The sequence below is a fragment of the Geotrypetes seraphini genome, chromosome 10 (assembly GCF_902459505.1).
Source record: "Geotrypetes seraphini chromosome 10, aGeoSer1.1, whole genome shotgun sequence".
Taxonomy (NCBI): domain Eukaryota; kingdom Metazoa; phylum Chordata; class Amphibia; order Gymnophiona; family Dermophiidae; genus Geotrypetes; species Geotrypetes seraphini.
The window spans coordinates 86,866,825-86,884,924 of NC_047093.1; the positions used below are offsets into that span (position 1 = coordinate 86,866,825).

Sequence of the window (18,100 nt, forward strand, 5' to 3'; positions counted from 1 at the left end):
AGAATGGACTGCACAGATATTGCAATATAATTGGTCTTTTTGGTATGCACTTTCCATTTTTTCATATGCTTTCTTTACTAAAGGACTGAAAGGAGTGTGGGGCTTTTGCCCTGCTGGGGAGAATGTCTCTGTGTTCTAATTATTTCTCCATCTATAGTGGATAGTGATGATTGGACAGTTCAGTTCCTGACCACTTGGAAAACTGGGTGTCAATTGAGCAGAGAGGAGTACCTCACTTGAGGATTTAAGCTCCATAAAAAAGCACAAAGCAATTAAATTGGACATGGAACAAAGTGGTTGATCATAGGAGTCAAAATTCTTCTCCCTCTCTCCTTTCCATACCACCCCCACTGCTGTTTTCGTCCTTGGAGGGGCTGAGGGAGACAGAGGTACTTAGAGGAGACCTACAGAGATGTTGTAGAGAAGACCTACCCCCAGTCTGGCAACCCCTGCGCTGCCTTGGAGGAGGGAGGTCTTCTTAAAGGGAAGCATCACCCTGGTGAAAGTAGGAAGTTATCTTGTAGCCAGGACATGCCCACCAGGAGATGCAGTATCCTTTCACACTGAGGGAGTATCTCCAGGGGCTTCTGCCCAGGAGGGAAGGGCTAGGACAGCCATGGTACTGGGAAATTTGACCATTAGGCATGTAGATAGCTGGGTGGTGAGTGGACATGAGGTTCATTTAGTCACTTGTCATTCTGGTGTTGGACTTCATATATCACCTAATTAGGATTTCAGACAATGCTGCGGAGAAGCCTGCTGTCTTGGTACATCTTCCAGGACATAGAAAAATGTGATAGAGAGGTTTTAGAAGCCAAATGTAAGCTCTTAAATAGGAAGCTAAAATCCAGAACCTCCAGGGAAGCATTTTCAAAAGTGCTTCCAATTCCATGTGCATGACCTAAGAGGCAGCAGAGCTCCGGAGACTCAATGCATGGATGAGGTAATGGTACAGGGAGGAGGGTTTTAGATTTGGTAGGAACTGGGCAAAGATGGGCATTACTTTAACCAGGGTGGATCTAGGCTGCTGGCTTCAACATATAAAAAGGAGATAGAGCAGCTTTTAAACTAGAAACTGGGAGAAGGCTAACAGTTGCTCAAAAGAGCATGGTTTGGAACAAGGTATCTTCAAAAAAGTCACCCAAACAAGGAAGATAGGGCATCCCAATAGCGAGGTTGCAATAGTGACCAAAGTGGACCAGGTATCTTTAAATACAGAGTAGACCAGTGGTCTCAAACATGCGGCCCGGGGGCCACAAGCGGCCCGCCAGGTACTATTTTGAGGCCCTCGGTATGTTTATCATAATCACAAAAGTAAAATAAAACAGTATCTTCATCATATGTCTCTTTAGCTATAAATGACAATATTATTATTAAGACTTAGCCAAAAGGAATGATTTATGAACTATAAAGAGTTTTATCTCAAACAAAATTGTCATTTCTTTAATGAGACATTAACTATTTTTTCTGCGGCCCTCCAAGTACCTACAAATCCAAAATGTGGCCCTGCAAAGGGTTTGAGTTTGAGACCACTGGAGTAGACATATTTTAAAGATTGCAAATAGGAATGAAAATCAGAAGTTGTTGAATTTGATAGTAAAGGGAAGATATGCTGATACTAGGGAAATTGATTTTTGTATTGGGTTTAAATTATGGAATTCATTGTTAGGTCAGTTATGGTTATGTGCAGCTATTTTAAAATTTTTTAAATTATTAAAAATGCGATTGTTTGTTTCAGCATTCATGTAAAGCAACTGCTGGATTAGTGACGTAGTAGGTTCAATTTTAAGAGAGAATATGTCATGATGCTGTTGTTTGATGTTTGTATTTGAATGTTATGCATGAATGTATGTAAACAGTCTTTCAAATATTTTTAGCTCGGGCATACTAAATGGAGAAAAACTTTTTTGCAGCACTAAACAGTGCAAATGTTTTTTTTTTTTGTGGCGTCATTATAATTGAAATTTTAAAATTGTAAAACCAACAAAAATTTGAAAGTTATTTATTTAAAGTTCTTTAAACTATGTATGGGTAATTGTAACAATGGTGAAGCTAAAGTAGCTAGAATAGACTTACTAATCAATGTGATAGATGTGCTTGTTTTGGAGTGCAATTTAACTCAAAATGTGGCTCAACAGTTGACGAGTAAATACGCATTTCATCATCCAACATCTGCAGTTCTCTTTTTTTGATTTGACAAATCGTGCACCCAGCACTTGTTACTCTACCCCCCGAGATCTGTCCTGAAAACAATGACGATACTCAAGCGTTTTCAACTAGTGTGGAATTTTATTTGGCCGCAGCCATAACAGCACTATTACATCACAACTGTCATCAACTGAGCAGAATAACAAATCATGCAATGTGATCAACTGTATAGCGAAATTGAACATCTGAAGATGACATACCACTCGATGTATAACACTTATTAGATTTAACCACCACATGATCAGGTGCACAGCATATGCCTCTCCATCCTCTCCCAACGTGGGGGTGCCGTACCAGCTTCCCCTGCTGGTACGGCACCCCCTGCCACGTCCGCCTCATGTAATGCCAGATCGAGAGGGGCGACCTCCCCTCCGCTCACCCCTATTCTATCCTGCCCCCCCTCCCCCTACTCCTTGCCGATTAGCCCCAAGGCTTCGGCCGATTTGTCCTCGCTCCTCCCTAGGTGGATCGGAGCTTGTTTTTTTCTGTCAGATTTCTGATCTGAAGAAGAATGGGTTACCTTTGGAAACTAATCATAAACAACATTAAGTGCGCCTTTTACAAAGCCGCGCCAGCGGGTTTAACGCACGCGACTTTTCATCATGCACTAACCCCCACGCTGGCCAAAAAACTACCATCTGCTCAAGAGGAGGCTTTTCAAATAAAACAAGAGCTTTTCACTTGCCTCAATGGATTAGCAAATTGCATGTCCTGTGGCTGCTGGGTCTAGAATAAGCTTTTTCTACACATATTTACATTTATAACAATCTCAAATAAATAAGACTCGATAATGTATGGGGCAGAACTTATTTAGGCTTATTTAGGGGGAGAGTGTGGCGCAGTGGTTAAAGCTACAGCCTCAGCACCCTGAGGTTGTGGGTTCAAACCCACACTGCTCCTTCTGACCCTGGGCAAGTCACTTAATCCCCCCCACTGCCCCAGGTATATTAGATAGATTGTGAGCCCATCAGAGAGGGAAAACTGCTTGAGTACCTGAATAAATGCATGTAAACTGTTCTGAGCTCCCCTGGGAGAACGGTATAGAAAATTAAATAAATAATTAAAATAAAATTTATTAATTAATTTCATTGCCTGATGCTTATCTATGAGTCTCCGTTGTCATTGGACTCCGCAGCTTTTAACAGGAGCACCAGCATGTAGGACGCCCTTGCAGGCCGCCTCCTCCATTGACACTCACCCCGGCTAGCTAAATATCAATCTCCCCACAACTGATCTCCATCACCTCTGCAACTCTCTGACCCCACCAGATGAATGAATATGGACACTCCACAAAAGAATTCTAATCCTGGCCACTGGCGTTGAGTCCACAGGTATGAAAGGCCTTTAGGTTCTATAACTGTCAAACTCCTACATTCAAAGATGTTAGTGATTTCCTGACTCGCCCAGGGTAAAATTATAAGTAAAATGAACAGATAAATAGAGTAGATGAAAGAAACAAAATAAACTTAAAACCAGTAAAATAAAACTAAAAATTAAAAAACAAAAGAGGGAGACACTAAAGCCCAGGTCTTAATTGGACAACATTCTAGAATCAGAACTTACCTGTATTCCAGTCCACAGGTTCTTAAAAACAGGACCACATTTTGAAGAAGTTAGATGTGAGAAGAGTTTTTCTTCATTATCTAGAAGTCACCAATGTGTTTAGACCTTTCTGACCATCTGTTTGTGCTAACTCATTCAACTAAGCGAGACACACCTGCTTCCAAGGCCACAATTTCCAGATTAATCCATATGGCCATTTTGTCAGCCAACATTATCTGTGGGAAACAATCTCCTGTTTCTGTTAAGGTTCATTCAAGCAGAAGTGTAGTTTTGTCATGGGCGGAAGCTAGGGCAGTCTCTCCTGCAGAGATTTGAAGAGCTGTGATTTGGTCCTCTGTACACATATTTGAATTATTTTGCAGGGTGGACATTGCAGCAAGAGAAGACTCTTACTGTGGGTCCTCAGTGTTACAGGCCTGCCCTCGATTTCTGGGACTTGCTTGTCCAGAATGACACACCTATTGCACTGTAAAAAGAAATTATGTTCTTACTTTGATAATATCTTTTCCAGTAGATAGGTGTGTCATTCTGGACCCCCTACTGTAGATAGGTGTGTCATTTCTGCACCTGCCTACTGTCTCATTCTGTTTATTCTCCAAGTATGTATCTTGGATGCCAGTCAGCCCTTTGGGCCATGAAGACTTCTGTATAGTATGTTTTCCTACAGAGAGGGATGTTGCTGCATTAAAAGCTAAGTTAAATTCAATGCATTACTACAAATAGTAATAGTATATAGAATAGAGCACAAATAAAAAAGGATTGATGAAGATTGGAGCCAACAATGAGTTTAGTTACTCGGATGGCAATCTGAGGATCTTTGTGTGTACTGATTAGTTCTGCTTGCAAAAAGTGTACACTTGAACAACTGTTTATGTTGTGAGGTATAATATGTTTTAGCGTCTATAGGGGCACTACCTGAGCTCCTTCGATGCTTTGTTGGCTGTTAGTTGTTCTTTCATTGTTCGAGCAAAACACTTTAATGGTTTAGGAAGTTTCCCATTTTCCCTTACTTCACGTAATTTTGATGGAGCTCTTGCAGGCTTGGGTACTAACTGCATATAGCAGTAGAGCTCCCAGTGAAGTAAAAGGGTCACAGAACAAATTCTTAGTGGATTCCTTCTGCATATGGCTTGCAGCCATGGGGGTGTTAATATCTTTGCCAGTAGATAGGTGTGTTATTCTGGAAAAGTGGGTTATCAAGGTAAGAACATAATCTTTTTTTTTCCCTGATAGGTCACGCTCATAACAGCGGTCACTAGATATAATCAGATAAGGTTACAAATTTGAATCTTCCTTTTGAAGAGTTGTCTATCTTTCAGAATTTTCCTCATGTATTACAGTAGATCAGAGAGATTGTCCTTTACAAGACAAAGAAAGGTGAGATATCATCTAGTGTGGTCATTTCTCATTGATGAATAATATAATTACATTATCATATATTTTGGTGAGAAGATATTTGCCTAAAACCTTGAAAATGCACTCTATTAGAGGGGTATCTTCTTCTTGGCCAGTCTTCTTTAGATAACTGTAAGGCAGCAATATAATCCTCTCTACATACTTTTGTAAAGCACTACCGTTTGGATGTGGTGACTAGGAAGGAAGCTGCCTTTGAAGCTTCAGTTCCCATGGGGAGTGGCCTAAGTGATATGACCAAAGAGATCTGGCCAATCAAAGTCTTAGGCCACTCTCAATGCATCCCAGAATGCATTGGAAGAGAGGCCTAAGATTCTAGTTGGCCCAGATGCCTAAGGCTCCTCCTATAGGAGAGGCCTTATGCGCCTAGGCAAATCAGGACCTTAGGCCCCTCCCCAGTGCATCCCTCTGGCCAGCCAATGAAAAAAGGTACTGGTGGGGTCTAGGTGGGCTTGGGGGGGTGGGTCAGGGGAGCATTCTTGCAGGGGGGGGGTTTCTGGTAGTCAGGACTGGGCATCCCTCCTGCCGGTGAATGTCTTGGTAGGTGGCGGCAGGAGGAACTGGGCACTCCTCCTGCCACAGACATTCAGGGGTTGGGGGCAGCTTTGGGGGTTCTAGCAAGGAGGGATTGGACATCCCTCCTGATGGGGGATGTCTCGGTGGAATGGCAGCAGGAGGAATTGGGGACTCTACCTGCCATGGACATTTGGGGGTAGAGGGGGCAGCTTCGGGGGTTCTGGCAGGAGGGACTGGGCATTGTCTCGGGGGGCAGACAGGTTCCCTGCCATGGCCGCTAAACTGATCATAGCAGGGAGATTCCCTTGCTGTGATCAGCTCAGCGGCATCACAATTTTCTAACTGGCACTTGTAACATGGACGACAGTTAGAGAATCGTGGTAGTTAGGCGGGCATGTGATTCTATATAGGTCACCCATATGTGATTCTCAAAAACCACTCAGGCGGCTTCTGAGACCGGGCATCCTATACAGAATCCGGCCCTAAATATCTGGATTTAACTTAGTCTTAGGAACTGGCTTTAAAAAAATGTAGACTTCCCTAGGTAGATATTATCATTTTGTTTTCTCATCTGATTCAGTGAAATTAAAAATAAATTTGAAGTGGCAAAAAGATGGCAATTCAATGACACTTTGAGGACTGACTTGCTATTCAAATGACTCAGTGATAGTGTCATCTTTCAATGTGTTAATTCTTGGGAAATATGGCAGATTAGATTATCAATTTTGGGAGTTTTAATGGGTGACAAATTGTCTGTTATACAGTGAAGCTTATAAACACAATTTGCTTATGTTGGGTTTTTATTTGTTACTGCAGTGCCCAGAAGGATTGAGGCCCATGAAAGATGGCACGGGTTGCTATGACCATACCAAAGGCATTGACTGTTCTGATGGATTTAATGGGGGCTGTGAACAGCTTTGTCTCCAGCAGATACTTCCTTTGCCAGATGATGCCACATCAAACAGCATTTTCATGTTCTGTGGGTAAGTAAAAGTACTGAGTAGCACAGAGTACCGTATTTTCGCGGATATAACGCGCGCGTTATACGCGTTTTTACCTACCGCGCATACCCCTCGCGCGTTATATGCCTGAGCGCGGTATACAAAAGTTTTTAAACATAGTTCCCACCCCGCCCGACGCCCGATTCACCCCCCCCAGCAGGACCGCTCGCACCCCCACCCTGAACGACCGCTCGCACGCGCTCCCACCCGCACCCGCATCCACGATCGGAGCAAGAGGGAGCCCAAGCCCTCTTGCCCGGCTGACTCCCCGACGTCCGATACATCCCCCCCCCGGCAGGACCACTCGCACCCCCACCCCGAAGGACCGCCGACTTCCCGACAATATCGGGCCAGAAGGGAGCCCAAACCCTCCTGGCCACGGCGACCCCCTAACCCCACCCCGCACTACATTACGGGCAGGAGGGATCCCAGGCCCTCCTGCCCTCGACGCAAACCCCCCCCCCCCCCCCAACGACCGCCCCCCCCAAGAACCTCCGACCGCCCCCCCAGCCGACCCGCGACCCCCCTGGCCGACCCCCACGACCCCCCCACCCCCCTTCCCCGTACCTTTGGTAGTTGGCCGGACAGACGGGAGCCAAACCCGCCTGTCCGGCAGGCAGCCAACGAAGGAATGAGGCCGGATTGGCCCATCCGTCCTAAAACTCCGCCTACTGGTGGGGCCTAAGGCGCGTGGGCCAATCAGAATAGGCCCTGGAGCCTTAGGTCCCACCTGGGGGCGCGGCCTGAGGCACATGGGCCCAACCCGACCATGTGCCTCAGGCCGCGCCCCCAGGTGGGACCTAAGGCTCCAGGGCCTATTCTGATTGGCCCACGCGCCTTAGGCCCCACCAGTAGGCGGAGCTTTAGGACGGATGGGCTAATCCGGCCTCATTCCTTCGTTGGCTGCCTGCCGGACAGGCGGGTTTGGCTCCCGTCTGTCCGGCCAACTACCAAAGGTACGGGGAAGGGGGGTGGGGGGGTCGTGGGGGTCGCGGGTCGGCTGGGGGGGCGGTCGGAGGTTCTTGGGGGGGGCGGTCGTTGGGGGGGGAGGGGGGTTTGCGTCGAGGGCAGGAGGGCCTGGGATCCCTCCTGCCCGTAATGTAGTGCGGGGTGGGGTTAGGGGGTCGCCGTGGCCAGGAGGGTTTGGGCTCCCTTCTGGCCCAACTACACAAAGGTACGGGGAAGGCGGGTGGGGGTGTCGTGGGGGTCAGCCAGGGGGGTCGCGGGTCGGCTGGGGGACGGGCGGAGGTTCTTGGGGGGGGGCGGTCGTTGGGGGGAGGGGGTTTGCGTCGAGGGCAGGAGGGCCTGGGATCCCTCCTGCCCGTAATGTAGTGCGGGGTGGGGTTAGGGGGTCGCCGTGGCCAGGAGGGTTTGGGCTCCCTCCTGGCCCGATATTGTTGGGGAGTCGGCGGTCCTTCGGGGTGGGGGTGCGAGTGGTCCTGCCGGGGGGGGGGGGGTGTATCGGACGTCGGGGGGGGCATCAGGCTTTCAGGATGGGGACAGACCTTCAAGGGGGGACAGGACTTCAAGGGAGGACAGTGCACGGAAAGTCAGGGGGGGTGAACGGAGAGTCGGGACAGCGCACGGAAAGTCAGGGCAGTGCACGGAAGTCAGGGGGGGTGAACGGAGAGTCGGGACAGTGCACGGAAAGTCAGGGCGGGCGAAAGGAGCGTCGGGCATCATGCGCGGTATACCCGTGAGCGCGGTATACAAAAGTTTTTGTACATATCATCGTGATTTCTGCGCGCTATACCCGTGTGCGCGTTTTACACGGGTGCGCGTTATATCCGCGAAAATACAGTAATGGGTTTCACTTTTAGTCACTTGAATACTATCCTTTTTTGTTCTCTCTAGCTTCCCCATTTGCTGTTTTTTCTTGCTGCTTATTAACAGGAAACATCCAGAGAATCTTTTAGACATACAGATTAATGATTTTCAGCATTATCATATGCTCATCCAAATTCTTTTTACATCTTGGAACAATTCATGGAACAATGTAACAGCCCCAGATGGTCATAGACATGGAACTACCATATGAGGGGGGTGCTGGAAAGTTCTCAGCCCAACCAACTTCCTAAATTTTGAATGTTATTTTGCCACTGTAGCTGAAAAGTGCGTTAGTGCCATTTTGCAGAATCATAATACTATGTTGATCATTGATTGAACATGTCAACGAAAAGTGTGGAATATTCAAGTGTGGAGCTCCGAGCCATGATGAAGTTCCTATTCCTGCAGAAGAAAACTCCAAAGGAAATGCATGAATGTATGATGCATACATTGAGTGACAAATGCCCATCATACTCCATAGTGAAGAAGTGGTGTGCAAACTGCAAACTTTCAGTGTGAAGATTTTGAGACAGAAGATGCAGCAAGTTCTGGGATGCCTCAAACAGTGTCAACTCCTGAAATTGTTGACCATGTCCATGTCCACTATTTTGGCAGATCGATGAAAATCAGCTAAAACAATTGCTGAGACACTACAGATATCCAGAGAACATGTTGGGTGTATAATCCACGAGCAGCTGGGTATGCAGAAGCTGTCACTCAAGTAGGTGCCCAAATGTTTGAATGTTGACGAGAAACAACATTGAGTGGACCCTTCCAAGTTGAATTTATAGCTTTTTCAGCGAGCTGGTGCCAACCTTTTGGAACAATTAGTTAACTGCTGATGAAACATGGTTACACCACTATGATCCTGAGACAAAACAACAGTCCATGCAATGGCGTCAAGTTTTCCAAGGTCAAGGAAATTCAGGACCCAAAAGTCACCAGGAAAGGTCATTGTCACTGTGTTTTGGGATTAGGAAGGTGTTTTAATGATTGTCTATCTTCCAAGGAGACAAACAGTTAATGTAGAATACTATTGTAACTTACTGTGCTGATTAAAGGAGGCATTGAAAGAAAAATGGAGAGGGAAGCTGTGGAAGAGTTATCTTTTTGTAAGACAATACACCTGCTCTTAAGGCTGGCAAAACAATGAATGTTTTGATGCAGTTGGGGTTTCTGTGCCTAGACCATCCACCCTACTTACCAAATCTTGCTCCGTCTGACTATTTTCTGCTTCTAAAGTTTCAAGTTTCAAGTTTATTAATTGGCTTGTTGAATCGCTTAATCGGATTTCTAAGCGATGTACAATAAAATATACATGTAAGGAAACGAAAACATTACATACAGTTAATTAATTATAACGTAAACAAAAGGTAAGAGGGGGTGAAATACATTTTTTATAGTAAAGAAAGAACATACAGGGAAAATACATAAGGAAATTAAAAAACAAAAGAGAGAAAAATAATTCACTAGAATAACACTTTATAATAAAATTTAATTAATTTGCAAATGCGTCTTTGAACAAAAAGGTTTTTAATTCGCTTTTAAATTTCCCAAACACCTTCTCCTCCCGTAAAAACATGGGAAGCGCATTCCAGATCTGGGGAGCTATACATGAGAAGATAAACCATAAAAGAGTTTGAAAGAGTGACAATTTTGGAGTGATTTGGAGGTGATTGCAGCAGCGGTGCAGTATTTCAGTGACCATACGACAGAATATTTTATGGCAGGGTTACAGAAACTTCAGACACGATGTGCAAAGTGTGTTGAACTTAGGGGTGAATATGCGGAATAACTTGTAAGTTTCATGGCTTCACGTCATTCCCTTCTTTGTTAGGCTGAGATCTAATCAGCCCCCTTCCTTTAACCATTTCTGAGTTTTTGTATCTGTCCCAAAATTTTCTAAGTTAATACAATAATATCCATGGGGAGGTTGTGCTGACCTGTGGTAATTAACTATTTCCTTACTATCTATGGTCATAGTTTAAAAATGGTTAACCCTATGATTTGTTACTTCTCTGATTCATACTCTACATTTTTATAGCAAAGGTTTCTTAGGATATAGTTTTAGGGCAAATATTTTAATACAATGCAAGTTAGGAATGAAGGCCAAACAATTTTACAAGGGACATTTAGACTTTCAAAGGTATGTGGACTTTGTACTTTTTGTAATGTGCATGGTAATAATCCTAATGCAAAAGAGAACACTAACAAAATAAAAAAGGACCCACATGTAATAGAAGTGAAAGGAACTTTCATTACTAGAAGCTAAGAAAAATCTAATGAAATGGATGTATAATGGATTCTAAGGTGGTGTAAATATGTGGGATCCTAATGTAGTGTAAATGGAACGACCATAATAAGATCATTAGGAACTTAATAGTGCTAATACCAGTGCTGTCTCTGAGATGACATAATTGCACTTGTACTGTGCAAGAACTGACTTAGAGTTAGGAGAATGATTGAACTGCATACCAAGAGTCTGAACCAGCAGTTAGCCTAGTGTCACTGGCCACAAAATCAATAAGAAAATGGACATTTTTTTGTCATTGCCAGTAAAATCAATAGGAAGTAGGGGCAATTTATGTAATTGCTTTTTTTTAGAGATGCTACAAAAGTAGTTAAATGTATGTCAGAGCTAGTTGTGTGATGTAGAAAGGTAGGCATGCTGGGAAAGATTGTTTGGGGCACAGATTGTTTATAGATTCATACCATGTCTTGGCTTCAGAACCATACTTTTAGGAACTTTATGGTTTTTCAATATTTTTTTTTTATAGTTAAACATTTTTTTAGTAGAAGATAAATTAAAATTTAGGTCCACAATGCAGTAATATGGATTGATTCATTAGTGGTATCTAAGAACTAATTAATAGAATGTTTTCAGCTAACCTCAAGCAAAAATAAAGCTGGAAGGGATCTCAAGAAAACTTCTCAGTTATCCTCTGCCTCTGTGCAGGATCCACTCTACAATATTATCCCATTTTTTAAAATCTTCCAGTGTCAGATTTCTACCACTTTCCCCCACCCACTTCACTGGGCAACTAGTCTCAGTGCTTAACTGCCATATCGGTTAAGGAGTTTCTTCATATAATTGAAATCTTTCCCTGCAGTAATTTAAGTCACTGAGTACTTGCAATATCCCCAGTGGACTTGGAAACCATCTAGTCCATTCTAAATGCATTTGCTTTATAGAGAAGTTCACCCAAAGGAAGGAACTGATGGTTTGGCACCTCTTTTATGCAGTTCAAAAACAGCTTTGGGGAGATGAATTCATTGATGCAATATCCTCATCCTCTCAATAATTTTGAGCTTATATATCAGTTAAAGCAAAGATTTATATCAGGTTCACATTTACTGTCGAGCAGGATGTTGTGTGATCAGATACCATGTTAATCTCTCTACTCTAGGGATGCACATTTGTAAATATGTCTTAAAATTTCTTCATGCAAAATCAATTTTACCCACGCTTATCATATGCATAGAATAATATTTTATGATGTGCACCTAGCTGTATGCCCTGGATGCCATCATGCATCCTTATAGAGCACACCAGGGGCTCAATTGATAGGGCAAACCAGCAAAAGGGAAAATGCACACCCTGCCTTGTTCCCTGTTTCAATTCCATAGGATGTAGGTAAGAGCCATTGACTTAAGGACACCATGAAGCTATCCAATTTACAAAGCACTCTTGAAACCCCATCTTTTGCAATACTTGGAATAAAAAAGGCCAACTCACCCTGTCAAAGGCTTTTTTAGCATCCAATGCAGGACTAACGCAAGTGAATGCTCCTGCCTAGCATGCCAGATCAAGTAGAGGGCCAATTTAATATTGTTAAAAGTTTGCTGGTTGCAAATAAAGCCAGCTTGATCTCCTGTATATTAATTTAGATACTACTAGTTGTAATCTTATGGCCAAGATTTTTGTAAGAATCTTATAGCATTAAGTTAAGGAAAGGGAATGGGGACTTGTATACTGCCTTTATGTTGCTTTGGCAACTCTTTATAGTAATCTTGAAATGCTTTCCTAGTGGTTTGTGGGGTTGTACAAACCTGCAAATCCTGGGTTGTAATATGTGCTATAATATTCCAGGACTTTCTGTTTCTTAATTTTTATTTAGAACACACAAAAACGGACAGAAACCCTACGCAAAGTCAAATGCCACAAAAACAAGTGGGGGGTGGGATAGACTGCGTCAATCTGGATTAGTTTACTTTGAATATATTTTTATTGGATTAGACACTCTTTATTTATACAAATCAACTTTGAAATATAATACATATGAAAACACAATACATCTAAAATCATTTAAAAAGTCCAAGATAAAGTCTTGTGAGCAATGGCCCAAAGGGTTCTGTATCCAAAGACCCGACACAGTCCGTGTTTTGGCCTCCAGAGAGGAGGCCTGCCTCAGGAGTATAATATGCCGATCTGCCCACTAGATGTCACTGTAAATGCTGGAAATACATTTTATACTGTGGGCGTGTGCATAATTCAGGGCAACCAATCAAGGTAAAAAGCAAAGCTCTCGGAGCGGTCGCAAAAAGAACATGTATGCAAGGGTCCTCTAGTTTGCATAAATAAAGAATGTCTAATCTAGGTTGACGCAGTCTATCTCACTCCCCTCTTAATTTTATTTGCCAATAAACGACTGGTTTTATTATTGAACTCAAAATATTCTTGGTGGGTTTTCTGTAGGGTTTCTCCTATATTAACTAACTCATAGACTTGTAGCTCATTACACAGCTTAAACTGTGATCAATCAGCCTCAGTTTGTGTCTGCCCCTTCAAACCCTGTTCCAGACCCCACGATTTTCCCTGTAGTATCTATTCTCTATGTACCTTGGTTTTATAAAAATGGACTTATAGGGCAATAATCGTTCCTCTCATTACTACTTTTAAGCCTTCCCACAGTAGAGCAGGATCAGTTTCTTTAATATCATTAAACTTTAGATATTAGCTAATTTCCTTTGCTATTGTTTCAATAGCAATCAGATCCAAAAGAGTATCTTGAAAATGCCATGGGGGTTTGTCTCGTTTTGAGCTGGTCTCCAAATTACTATTGCCACTGGGTCATGATACGATATGGTGCTGGTTTGTATCGTGCAAGATTCAACCCATTGGGCTATTATCTTATCTCCCACCCAAAAATCAATACAGGAGTATAAATCATGTAACGGGGAGTGATATGAATAGTCTTAATCTCTGAGATGGAGCTATCTCCAAAGATCTATTAAGCCCCATTGAAATGCAAAGGATTGCATCTAATTTATTTGACTCTGTGCATATTGCACATTCTCAGCCGTATTATCAAGCTCAGGGTTCAATGTTATGTTAAAATCTCCCCTTATCAAAAACACTTCCTCCATATGTCGCTGAGGCATAAACATTCACTGGGGTGTGAATACATGTTCCAAGCTGTAGTTTCAACAGTAGGAATCTACCTTCTGAATACCATACTACCTTTGTAACTATCCTTGATATTGAATTTTCTAATAAAATCCCTACTCCTTTTGTTTTCTTTTAAAGTATGTAGGAGACTAAATTAAACCTGTGAAAAACTAGGGTGTTTAAGCAAAAAATGTGTCTCCTGTATGAACACTATATTAGGGCCTTTGTGTGTCTAGGGCCTTAGGCCAAAAGGGGACTTAGACGTTGTTTTTGATTATGCCCCTCTTACTATTTAAAGAAATACCATTGTATTTCTTTAAACAGTAAAAGAGGCATATATATAGATTCCGGAACTTGGAGGCGAGGAGGATGGCAGTTTGAGTGCAGAGCTCCTCTCCCTGGACAATCTGTCTGCTTTTAAATATCAGCAGCAGTGGGAGATCAATTGCTTTTACACCTAAGCAGCAACGGGACCAACCCACCAAAAACCCACAGTCCCGGTCCTGCAAAAATATGAGCTCCACCCTCCCTGCAGTTCGCTAGGAAAATCAACTGCTTTTACACCTAAGCAGCAGCAGGACCAGCCACCACTACCAAGAGCCCTTTGCCCCGATCCAGCCAGGCATGTGAGCTCCTCCCTCTGCAGTCCATTGGAGAGATCAATCTACCTGCTTTTAAATATCAGCAACAGTGGGAAATCAACTGCTTTTACACCTCAGCAGCAGCGGAACTATCCGCAACTACCAAGAGCACACAGACCCGATCCAGCCAAGAGTGTGAGCTCCACCTCCCCCTGCAGTCCACTAGGAAGATCAACTGTTTTTTACACCTAAGCAGCAACAGGACCAGCCAGCACTACCGAGAGCCCTTTGCCCTGATCCAGCCAAACAAGTAAGCTCTTCCCCCAGCATTCCGTTGGAAAAATCAATATGCTTGCTTTTAAATATTATCAGAAGTAGGAAATCAACTGCTTTTACACCTAAGCAGCCTATAATAGGAGCCCTTGCCCCGATCCAACCAGGCATGTGAGCTCCTCCCCCTATATCCCGTTTAAGAGATCAATCTACCTGCTTTAAATATCAGCAGCAGTAGAAAAACAACTGCTTTTACATACAAGCAGCAGCGAGACCTACCGCAACCACCAAGAGCCCACAGACCCGATCCTGCCAGGGGAACTCCTCCTCCTGCAGTCCATTGGAGAGATCAATCTGCCTGCTTTTAAATATCAGCAGCAGTGGAGATCAACTGCTTTTACACCTAAGCAGCAACGAGACCAGCCACAACCACCGAGAGCACACAGACCCGATCCTACCAAGAGTGTGAACTCTTCCCCCCATGCAATCCGCTAAGAAGATCGACTGTCGGCTCCGGGCGGCTTTCCCGCAGAGGAGAGAATCCTGCATTCACCGTGGGCCTCATCTGGGGCAGCCTCCTTGGAGCGGCTGGGGCACGGGCAGTGTGTCTGGGAGGGAATGCATGGATGGGAGAACATCGCAGGGGAGGAGACATAGGCATCCTGGGACTGTCTGCCAAGTCTCTTCCCTGAAGAAGCCCTTTCTGGAAACGTCAATCGCTCCTCCTAAACTTACTTGCTCCACTTCATCACTAACACTGAAACCGTGGATTGAAGACAAAGTTTTATTTTATTTTTCTTTCTAGCTTATGATTTATCTTTAATCTTATCTATTGTTTTGCCTTTTGTCTTTGTTTTGTTCTATTTCTATCATTTAAATTTCTCCAGAATTCTACTGTTCAACGGCTCCCCCTTCTGCTTCTATTCCTTTCTCTCCTCTCTTCTACCTTCCAAAGTATTTAGATCAATGCTGTCTTGTTAAAATGTTTATTTTATTTTTATTTTTCCTCTAACTCTACTTTTCACTTCTCTATTACCCTCCAGGTACTTTAGTTAGATTGTGAGCCTTCGGGACAGTAAGGGAATTTTTCAAGTACCTTTCTTATTTCTAATCTTAATGTATATTTTCTGTAAACCGCTTAGAACCTAACGGATGTAGCGGTATATAAGAAATAAATTACATTACATTACATTACATATATGTGTATGTGTGTATATATATATATATATATATATATATATATATATACACATACACACACACACACACACACACACACACACACACACATATATATATATATATATATATATATATATACTAGTGTTTTAGCCCGTTACATTAACGGGTGCTAGAGTAGATGTCTGTTTGTTTTTTTATTTGTCTCTCTCTCCTTGGACGCTGTCTGTCTGTCATTCTTTCTGTCTGTGTATCTCCCTGGTCTATCTATCTTTATTTCTAACTCTATCCTTTTCCCTCAATCCTGCATGTGCCCTTTTTTCTTTCTCCTCACCACTTCCTTCCAACGTCTGCTCCCCCTGTCCCTCAGACTTCCATTCAGCGGCTATCCCTCCTTTCCCCCACACTTCCATATAGTGTTTGTCTCCCTCTCCCTACCCCTTCCATCTACTGTTCACCCTCTGTCTTGCCCTGTCCATTCACTGCCCTCTCTTCTCTTTCCATCCAGTGTCCGCCCTCTCTCTCTCTGTTCCATATGGCATCTCCTCCTTCTTTTCCCCCTTCCTTTTTCCTTGGTCTGGCATACCTTCCTCCTTCCCTCCATGCCCTGCCATCTCTTCTTCCCTCCAAGCCATTCTCTCCCCCTCTGCTCCCTTTCCTCCTTGAACTTCATCGGGCAGCAACAGCAGCATTCACAATTCATTGCTGTTGCCGGCTTCAGTTTTTCCTCTCTGGCGGGTCCTGTCTTCATGAAAACAAGAAGTAGGCAGGACCCACCAGAGGAAGGCCTGAAGCCGGCAACAGCAACGAATTGTAAACGCTGCTGCTGCCTGAAGAAGCCAGGTCTTGAAGCACCTGAGGCAGACCGCTTCTCTCCACTCCCAGCCCAACCCCTGCTGGCCGGCAAGAGTGCGCATGCGCGCTTTGACTCCTCCCCTCACTCACTAAGCGGCAGCATCCTCGCTCCGGGATCCGCTGACCCTCCTATCTCTCCTTCCCATGCGGCCCTCCCAGCGAGTGACCTTAACAACAAACTTCCCTCCAGTAGCATTGGCAGCCACAGCACGCTAAACAGGCTGCATCGCAGCTTTCTCCTGATGTCATCTGTGACGCGGCAGAGGGACTCACCGGCAGGAGAAAGCCGCGAAGCAGCCTGTTTAGCATGCTGCGGCTGCCAACACTGAAGGGAGGTTTGTTAAGGTCATCTCGCTGGAAGGGTCACATGGGAGGGAGAGATAGGAGGGTCAGCGGGTCCCGGAGCAAGGATGCAGCCGCTTAGTGAGTGAGGGGAGTCAAAGCGCGTATGCGCACTCTTGCCGGCCATGGACCAACGGATCACGGAACACGCCGGTAAGAGAACATAATATAAGAACATAAGCCGTGCCTCTGCTGGGTCCGACCAGAGGTCCATCATGCCCAGCAGTCCGTTTACGCGGCGGCCCATCAGGTCCAGGACCTGTATAGTAGCCCTCTATCTATACCCTTCTATCCCCGTTTCCTTCAGAAAATTGTCCAATCCCTTCTTGAACTCCAATACTGTACCCTGCCCTATAATGCCCTCTGGAAGCGCGTTCCAAGTGTCCACCACCCGTTGGGTGAAGAAGAACTTCCTAGCATTGGTTTTGAATCTGTCCCCTTTTAATTTTTCCAAATGCCCTCTCGTTCTTGTAGTTGTCGAAAGTTTGAAGAATCTGTACCTCTCCACTTTCTCTATGCCCTTCGTGATCTTGTAAGTCTCTATCATATCCCCTCTAAGTCTCTGCTTCTCCAGCAAAAAAATCCCCAGTCTCTCTAATCTTTCAGCGTATGAAAGGTTTTCCATACCTTTTATTAAATGTGTCGCTCTCTTCTGAACCCTCTCGAGTATCGCCATATCCTTCTTTAGGTACGGCAACCAATATTGAATGCAGTATCCAGATGCGGGCACTCCATCACCCAATACAACGGCAGGATAACTTCTTTCGTTCTACTTGTAATACCCTTCTTGATTATTCATAGCATTCTATTGTGCCGAAGGCTTCATTGTCATGTCAAAGCAACTCCTGATTGATGAGGCCCGACTTTAGTACAGGAAGAGGCAGTCAGAGCATACAGCGAGTGATTTCCTTCACTCGCCAACACTCCAGCTGCCTTCTCCTGCCTCTCCAGCT

At 44.2% G+C, this 18,100-nt stretch overlaps 1 protein-coding gene across 9 annotated transcripts in view; it reads left to right on the forward strand.

Moving 5' to 3' along the window:
* The window catches only part of ASTN2 (astrotactin 2), a 1,902,914-nt gene that overhangs the window by 1,290,082 nt on the left and 594,732 nt on the right, over window positions 1-18,100 (forward strand). For all 9 annotated transcript variants that reach the window (XM_033961675.1, XM_033961676.1, XM_033961677.1 and 6 more), the window contains one exon: window positions 6,517-6,683. In XM_033961675.1, the coding sequence (XP_033817566.1) occupies window positions 6,517-6,683 (167 nt within the window). The remainder of the gene's footprint in view (window positions 1-6,516; window positions 6,684-18,100) is intronic.